Source organism: Panthera pardus, unplaced genomic scaffold (assembly GCF_024362965.1).
Source record: "Panthera pardus isolate Hobbes unplaced genomic scaffold, ASM2436296v1 HiC_scaffold_20, whole genome shotgun sequence".
Taxonomy (NCBI): domain Eukaryota; kingdom Metazoa; phylum Chordata; class Mammalia; order Carnivora; family Felidae; genus Panthera; species Panthera pardus.
In genome coordinates, this window is record NW_026526766.1 from 65,615,159 (window position 1) to 65,624,605 (window position 9,447).

At 35.6% G+C, this 9,447-nt stretch overlaps 1 protein-coding gene across 1 annotated transcript; it reads left to right on the forward strand.

The window, feature by feature from the left end:
- The first annotated feature begins 8,164 nt into the window (after nt 1-8,164).
- Nucleotides 8,165-9,118, forward strand: LOC109270212 (olfactory receptor 13C7-like). The gene has a single exon (XM_019454637.2). The coding sequence runs from the start codon at nt 8,180-8,182 to the stop codon at nt 9,116-9,118; it is 939 nt and encodes a 312-aa protein (XP_019310182.1). The 5' UTR covers nt 8,165-8,179.
- The last annotated feature ends 329 nt before the right edge of the window (nt 9,119-9,447 follow it).

The following is a 9,447-nucleotide window of genomic DNA, read 5'->3' on the forward strand; positions in this document are numbered from 1 at the left end:
CACCTATCTAACTTAAACAATTAGGAGGTAATGGTGAAAATATGTATAGAATTCCAGGTGCTCTCAGCCAACTTCTACTTCTGAAGACACTGCTCTCCTTTCCTCGAACTGCTTCACCCAAACAATGAATACAATTTGTTCACCACAAAACCACTAGCCCAGGTAAAACAGACTTTGACTACAGTTGTAATCACAAGGGGGAAAATCACAGAACTGAACAGTAAAAAAGTTAAAACTGAGAATCCAACATCATTGTTTCTGAAGTTCATTGACCTGACCACAAGGAATTCTTGGACGTATCTTCATATTTGTCTGCCACCATGTGACTGAGCTTCCTTCCCGAAAAGCTGAGCTCTTGACCCATTTTTTCCTTTCTTCTCAAATCATAATGGATCCTCACAATCCCATATCCAACATTACTTAATTGAAGCACCAAAGTAAGTCATCTCAGAACAATGTTTCAAGCAAACAGTGTTGTTCTTTTACATTTTGTAACAGAAAGGGTTATTTACTATCTTTTTAATCTATCTCATTAAAGCTAGGACATGGGTCATAATTTTATAAACCCAAATGGCTCAATAAAGTGCCACCCACAAAAAATATTTAAAAAAATGAAACTATACTTATCTTTTCTGTCATCACCTAGAAGGTACAAAACTTCCTAATGAGTGGGCTTGCAGGGCAACTCAGCCTCAATGTGTAATCTCCATTCCTAAAGAAATTGCTTTAATTATTTAAATAGAGATTTTATTTTTTACTATCCATTAAATTTTCTAACATAATTTTAAGCATACCTCAATTTTTTCCTCTTTTTAAAATTATATTTTCAGTTTTACATATGTATCCATAGTTATTTGAGAAACTAGAACAATTAGGAAAAAGTACCTTGGTTAATTTTTCAAATATATCTTTCCAGAGTCTATCACACATAAGTTTTCCTAGTTAGGTTTTGGCTTTGCAATGAAAAAAACTAGTTTTTGTTTTTCTTTCATGTAACAATGTTAACATAACGATTTTTGCACTAATACAAATTCTTCAAAAATATTATTTAATGGTTGTACAATAGTCCATCAAATGATGTACTATGATGACTTCATAATTCCCCCTCATCAAAATAGAAAAGTATGGAAAACTACTACAAAAGGTAGCAGGCAGGAAGATGGCAGTATAGTAGGAGGACACTAGACCCATCTCATCCCACAAACACAACTAGGTAACTATCAAATCATCCTAAATAACCCAGAATCAACCTAAACACTGCCAGAACAATCTCCACAACTAAAAGGAGAGAAGAGGCCACCTCAAAGAAGGTAGCAAGTAGAGAGACCTGGTTTGGGGGAGAAAAGGATCCAGGGTGTTGCAGAGGGGAGGGAGCCATCCTCATGGAGAAAGGCTAGAGAGAGAAAAGCACACAGGGAAACACATAAGGAGAAAGTTTCCCCAAAGACATTGGCTGGGAAAACTAGAGGGGCCGAATTTCATGAGTTCTTACATCCAATGGGCCTTAAAGCCTAGAGTTTTGAAGGTCAGCAGGCTTGGCTAGGATAGAGCCCAGAGGGTACTGCAATGCTCCTGGAGAGAAGGCAGGAAAACAATCCAGGAACAGATGGCATGGAAACAGCAATCTGAACAAAGTCTGGCACACACAGTGAGGAGATTATTCACTCTTCTAGGAGTGTGTCCCTGAGTGGCTGTGTTCATGATGATACCTGCTTTTCAGAAGAAGGAAAAGCAGATTAGTTAGCCTAATACATAGATACCAATGGTCATTATACCAAAATTTCATGAATTTGAGACAAATTAAACTATCCAATACTATTAAAATTATAGGCTAGATTACACTAATTCCACTTGATTAAAGACTCTTCAAACGTTAAAAAGGAATATTATAAAGACTAAAAAAATCACAAAAACATTGCTATAAAGTGGCAAATACTAATTAAACATATACTATGATTATACTGGTATAAAGAAAAAATGTGTAGTGCATGGTCTAGAACTAACAAAAATATGAAAGATAAAAAGACTTTAAAGAGGTGGAATGACTATTTAGGAGTATTTTAGGATTGACCTGGTATTATCTGTGGAATAAAAAAAAATTTTTTGGTGGAAGGTTAATTCTTCTGAGACCTTTTGGACATATTCTGATTCCAACCCCAGCTTCTGTAGAAGCCATCAAATACAGTCATATTCAATGAATACTCCAAGAAATGTATGGCTGGGGAAGATTCTCTTTAAGTGAAGATAATTGGGTCTTTAGAATGTGCGGGAGTCAGGGATTTTGATCTCTAGAGAATCCTGTTTCTGATTCACAACCATAGGGATTGAAGAAGTTTGTAAAAAATAAGTGCTAAATTAACTTCCAAGTGAAACTGAATCTCTCGAGTAAGCATCAACTTTAGCACAAATACTGGGAAACCAGAGTTGCATCATGGGTCCTTATTTTTAATATGTTTTCTTTCCTTGACACGTTCTTGGGAAAATTCATGTGCAGACCAATTGCCTGGTTGTAGCAATTCTTTCTCACATTTCTTTTTAGGAAGGAGAACAAACATCTTTTAAAGTGTGAATACTCTGCTCTCATCTGAAATGCAAATGGAATTCAAATCCCTGGAAATGTTTTCTATTACTTAATAGAATGGAATGGTGAGAATGACTTTTAAACACAGTCAGAAGGTAAGATAAAGAGAAAAGCTTTACTAAAATCATTTCCAAATGAAAACATCGATAAATGTGAGGATTTTTTTTGTTATTGAGGTGATCATTGCTGTTGGGATTTTGAAAATATGAATATATATATATGTATGTATATATATATATACATACATATATATATATACATACATATATATATATATATATATATGTAAAGGAAAAAATACAAAAATCTAAGCATCATTTTTAAGAGCAGGATATTATTTAAATTTCTCTAAAAATCCCAAAATAACACACAGAAGAGATGGGTGAGGAAGAAAAAGTTTCCTGTAATACAATAGACCCTCATAAATAATGGGTGAAAAGCTACGTATTCAGGTATATAGTTCACTAAAATCTTAAGTAAAAATTATATGGAGAAAGAGCCCACAATAATTTATATATTAATCATAAACTATGCTCAATAAGGGTTTGAAGAAACTGGTAATTAAAGGTGTTTATAGTAAAAACAGGTTTACAAACAAAACATGTATAACAGGGGGCTGAAGTAATTATAGGTGTTTTTTGGCTATAGGGGTCCAAGGCAAAAGAAGAAATATTAATTCTTTTTATTTCCCATTTATGTAACAAATCAATTCTACCACCCTACATCTTAATTGTCCACACTAGACCATTAGAAAGGATTTTTGGCTATTTTTTTAAAATTTTAATTCATTTTTGTGGATAGTGTCTTCATAAGTGGAAGACAATAAATTCCTTCAATGCTTTCCAAGGATTTCGATATATTTTATGTGTATTTTTATCATTTGGATGCTTGAAAGTTAAGTATGTCATATTAAACAGTGGTTTTATAAGAAGAAATTTTATCAATAAGTAAATGTACTATAGTGCTAAAAATGGGCTTGGGAATCATGAAGATAAGGATTTAAATCATACTTCTGGTATTTAACAACTATAAGATATTGAAAACAGGGTGCTGTATGGAAGTATTGAATACCTAAATTGCACAGCCAAAACTAGTATTATACTATATGTTAACTCACTAGAATTTAAATAAGAACTTTAAAAGAAGACAATGATCATGGTACTTAACCTTTGAAATTTCAAACTAATTTCCTCATTGGTAAAATCCATAATAACATTTGGCTTATTTTGAAGATTAAATGATAAAAATTATATGAAGGGCCTCATACTAGGACATCACAGGCAACTTCTCTTCTCTTTGTAAGCTAAAATAATATATCTTTCATGTGGCATATTAGTTGAATATTAGAGTTTATAAAATCTATATTGAGAGTTAGCAGGTCCATTCATTTTTGCACAGTATCAGTTGTCTTAGTTGATATCTTTAGAAGAGCTGGAGAGGATGATGGGATTGTTTCCTCTAATGAGAATTTAGAGTACAGATAGTATGTGTTTTTCATTGAAAAATCTTAGTACTTTAACTATTAGGTCTTCAAGTCGCTAAGTCAATAAAACAAAATGAAAAAAAATTATAGAAAGTTAAAAAGTTTCCTTCTAGAAAGTTAGAGGGCTTGACTTCTGGCTTGGATAAAAAGTCACAGACTTTCCTTAGGTCTCTTACAACACTAAAATAGTGCCCAGATGAAGTCCAAGGGCATTGAACCACAGAGTGGTTAATTCTTATAAAACACCAGGAGTTGGGAGAGGGGGATTAGAGGTTGGCTAGGATCCAGGCCAGTTCAGATCCTTTTCAAATAGGAATGTCATCTTCTAAACAATAATTCTGTGCTAGGCATCAACAGCCTGCACTCTCCTTTGATAACACATGATTAAGTCAAGAACTCAAGTCCCTTATCTTGGTGTAGCTCCTAAAAACACAAAACACTCTTCTTTGGAAGCTTTTGAGAGTAGGGATTATAAATGCTCTCTGTCTACCAGTAACAGTGGGTTCCTTCTAATAATCTTATAGGACACACCAGTACAGCTCAGCCTCAATGTGTAGTTTCTAGGCACTTGAGGCAATAATTGTACTACTTAAATTATTTTAACATTCTTTATTCTGAGTTAGTCTTCCTAAAATAACTGGACACTTGCTTTAGTGTTTTTCTCTTTTTTAATAATATGCCTTCTTTATCTTTATCTATTTTAAAAACTGGGGTAATTCAGAAGAATATGAGAAAGGTCTCTAAGGTAACCATTAATGTTTTTGGTATTCCTTTCCAATCTTTCTATGCTGTCTAGGCTATCTTGGTTTAGGTTTTAGTTTTACAAAAAAGAAGAAAAATGCTGTAGTTTTGTTTCTGTTTCCAACTTAATCATTTGCACATAATTTAAACATCCTTTTTGTTGTAATACAAAGTTGTCACATTGTCATATTAATAAGTTCATAATGGACCATCAAATTAGTGCGCCATGATTATTTAACAATTCCCCTGCCATGAGCTAAGAATGAAAAACTGTTTCAAAAATAATATACAGTAATGGCAAAGATTTAGTAAAAAAGGAATTATTTATTATACATTTAGCATGGAAAGTGATTTATTAAAAACTATACAGAATCTGGGGCACCTGGGTGGCTCAGTCGGTTAAGCGGCCGACTTCAGCTCAGGTCATGATCTCGCGGTCTGTGAGTTCGAGCCCCGCGTCGGGCTCTGGGCTGATGGCTCAGAGCCTGCAGCCTGCTTCCAATTCTGTGTCTCCCTCTCTCTCTGCCCCTCCCCCGTTCATGCTCTGTCTCACTCTGTCTCAAAAATAAAAATAAAACGTTAAAAAAATTAAAAAAAAAAAACTATCCAGAATCTTAAAAGTTTTCATTCACTTATTCCCAGGAAACTATTTTAGTGAAGTAAGCTAAAATGAAGAAAAGATTTGTCACAATGCTATTAAACAAGAGTGTTTGTCGATTGCTTCCTAAAAGTTACACTAGCATTACAAGAGTAATGAAAGTAACTTCCTCTATACAGTCCATTATCCTCCTCCCCCAACCATTTGAAAGCATTAAAGCACAGTGTTGGTTTCTCTTATGTTTGTAAGTGAAAATTTTTTTACAGCAACCATCTCTGAACTGTCAGGATACCAGATGTATACCATCATTATTTGCTACAAGTAATTTCCAAATAGAAATCAACTTTTAGGAGATGTTCCTAGAAAAGAAAGGAGAGGGTATTTGATGTGATTCACATGTCCCCTGAAGTAACAGATCCCAGACAACTGATACTCCTTCAAAGCCTCTATCAAAATTTTATTTTCAGATTAAGAGTAGGGTGATATATGCATCTACAATCATATTCCAGTCTTAATACCAAATAGAAGTATATCCTATCTTACCCAACCCTTCCTACCCTCTTTGTAATGTATGCCTGCAAAGCCTGGTCAGCTTGAAATGGATGAGAACCCTCTTTTCCATAGCTAATAGATGTATAAACATCGTATTATGCTGATGAATATGTTTCACCATTGTATACTGGAGTTGTCATAGAAAGCAACATAACCTGTTGTCAAATGACTATCACAGAGAGAAATGCCAAAACCTATATCAGAAACAAAACCTTGTTTAATTTTTTAATGTTTATTTATTTTGAGAGAGAAAGAATGGGGGGGGGGGGAAGGGAAGAGAGAGAGGAGAGAGAGAATCCCAAACAGGCTGTCTGCTAACAGTGCAGATGGACGCAGGGCTCAATCCCAGGAACTGTAAGATCATGACCAGAGCCAAAAGCAAGAGGAAGGTGCTTGACCAACCGAGACACTCAGGTGCCCCATACAGGCTTGTTTAAAGATATTAACTAGAAGAGCACCTAGGTGGCTCAACTGGTTGAGCCTCCAACTCTTGATTTCGTCTCATTATCTCACAGGTCATGAGATCGAGCCCCTGATCATGCACTGCGCTCTCTCTCTCTCACCCAAAATAAATAAAAAAAAACATTAAAAAAAAAAAAAACTAACTACAAACTCATCCATTGGATCAGTCTTTTTCTTTTCCTCAGGGTGTTTTTAAGTTAGGTAAAACCCTTGAGAATGAAAAGGTGTTTTCAAAATTATGTTCTTTGATTTAATAACTATAAAAAGGTCAGCTACTAATATCTACTCTTTAAATTTTTTCAAATTAAAGTTATTTGCCCCATGCTCTATGATGCACAACTCAGATGCTTGAGCTGATCTCAAATTCCTTTTTTGGAAAATATTGGCCCTAATCGTAAATTCCACAAATGGAAGAGAAAGGACTTTAATATGGACAGAAACAAACAACAGGCTCTTCTGTATGTAGTTTGACTGCTTGTATATCTAAAATCTAAAGAACACAAAACTGAGTGCAATACACTCACACAGATGTCTCAACTCCAAGTATCACAGAATGTTCAGTTTTGCATTGTCTACTATTCGATTACAGTCCTACATACAAGGGAAGCAGTAGTGGCATTTTCTGCAATAGCATTGGGGAGAAATGGTCTAAAAGGCCTTGCTATTCATGTGAGTTCTGCAGACAGCAACAGCAGCAGCATCTGAGAACAAGTTAATAAATTCAGATCTTAGAATCAATTCAGACCCACTGAGTTAGAATCCTTTACAAATTTCCCCCATGTGATTTGTCTGTATACTAAAATTTGGAGGTACTCCAACTAGACAGGCGGTTTTCTTCCACATTGAACATAAGCATCATCTGGAGAACATTATTTAAAAAGATGTCTGATCACCACTCCTTAGACAATTTACATAATTCTGAGAGGGCAAGAGCATGTTGTTTAAAAAGGGCAGGTGAGTGGTGCCATGGTGACTCAGTCTTTTAAGCATCTGACTTCGGCTCTGGTCATCATCTCCTGGTTCCTGGATTCAAGACCCACATCTGACTCTCTGCTGTCAGCACAGAGCCGCTTTGGATCCTCCAAATCCCTCTCTCTCTCTGCCCCTCCCCACAAGTGCTGTCTCTCAAAAATAAATAAAATTTTAAGAAATTAAAAATAAACAAAAAGGGCAGGTGAAATACAGTCAGTAAATGCAGACTGAATAGTGGCTCACCACTGTGTTTTTGTATACATTTTACCTCTATGAATTTCACTTTCCTCAGAGAATTATAGTGATGATAAAATGAGTAATATGTGTAAATATATGTAAATTATAAAACCATAAACCAATGGGATTGTTAATGACTGCCATGAAATAAAATCAAATAGACAGTTATTTTTAACAGATTAAGCATAAGCTTTCCAAAATGATGATATGCCAAGTGGGTCCAAAGAACAGGAAATAATAGATGTTTGTTAAAGATGCAAATAGTTCTTCCCTGCCTCAGAACTGTGTATCACAAATTCAGGAAATGGAATACAAAAGCCTATATTTTTAAAGAGCTGTCAATGTAATTATTACACATCTTCAATCCCTTCCCTTATGAGCCAGAAGAGAAATTCAAACAGCTAACCTCAGAGCTCTTAGCACCACTCCAGCTATTGTGGGCACACACTTGGTGCCCCTCCTCCAGTGATATCTGCACATGGTAATAAGCACTGACGCATAATGCTCACATGGAGTTTTCTCTTCTGGATTACTCCAGGTATAAAAAAGTAAAATGGACAGGACGAACTGGACAGAGATTGAGTTCATTCTGCAGGGACTTTCTGAGTACCCCAAAGTGGAAAAACTCCTTTTCGTCATGTGCTTGATGATGTACCTGGTGATCCTGCTGGGGAACAGCCCTTTGATCATACTAACTCTCCTGGACTCCCACCTCCATACGCCCATGTACTTCTTCCTTGGTAATCTTTCCTTCCTAGATATTTGTTACACATCCTCCTTTATCCCCTCAATGTTGATTCACTTCCTATCACAGAAAAAAACCATCTCCTTCACTAGGTGTGTTGTTCAGATGTCTGTCTCCTACACTATGGGGTCCACCGAGTGCGTGCTTCTAGCAGTGATGGCATATGACCGTTACATGGCCATCTGTAACCCTCTGAGATACCCCATCATCATGAGCAAGGCACTTTGCATTCAGATGGCAGCCCTCTCCTGGGGACTGGGCTTTCTCAATTCACTGACAGAAACTATACTTGCAATACAGTTGCCCTTCTGTGGAAAAAATGTCATTAACCACTTTGTTTGTGAAATATTGGCCTTTGTCAAACTGGCTTGCGCAGATATTTCCTTGAATGAGATTGCTATAATGTTGGGCAATGTAATATTTTTGTTTTCTCCATTATTGTTAATTTGTATCTCCTACATTTTCATCCTTTCTACTGTACTAAGAATCAATTCAGCAGAAGGAAGAAAAAAGGCCTTTTCTACCTGTTCAGCCCACTTAACAGTAGTGACTGTGTTTTATGGGACAATCCTCTTCATGTATATGAAGCCAAAGTCCAAAGACTCTGCTGTTGACAAACTGATTGCTCTGTTCTATGGAGTAGTCACTCCCATGCTCAATCCTATCATCTATAGCCTGAGGAATACAGAGGTGCTTGGAGCTATGAGAAAATTGATGAGGAGACACTGGTTCTGGAGAAAAGGATGAAAAACTTATACCTTTGAGTTCATGCACAAAATAAGCTCATAGATTTGAGACAAAAGTTTTTCATATAAAGAGAACAATAAAGATTGTATGTCAAATTACAGAATTTAGGAGTTGGAAGAAATTTGAAGACAATAACTTCACCTTTTATGAAAATGACTGTTATAAAAATGTAGACACTACTGGCATAAGAAGTGAGTAAACTTTAAGAAATAAGAAAAAAATGAAATTAAGCTTTTCCAAGAAAATCCAGTATGTCTTCTTCAACTGATGGGGTTATATCCAGATAAACCCATTGAAAGTTGAAAATATCATAAGTCAAAAATGCCTGT

Bases quoted from the DNA above. Each gene is read 5' to 3' on its own strand.
- LOC109270212 (XM_019454637.2), top strand. From the start codon at position 8,180: ATGGACAGGACGAACTGGACAGAGATTGAGTTCATTCTGCAGGGACTT.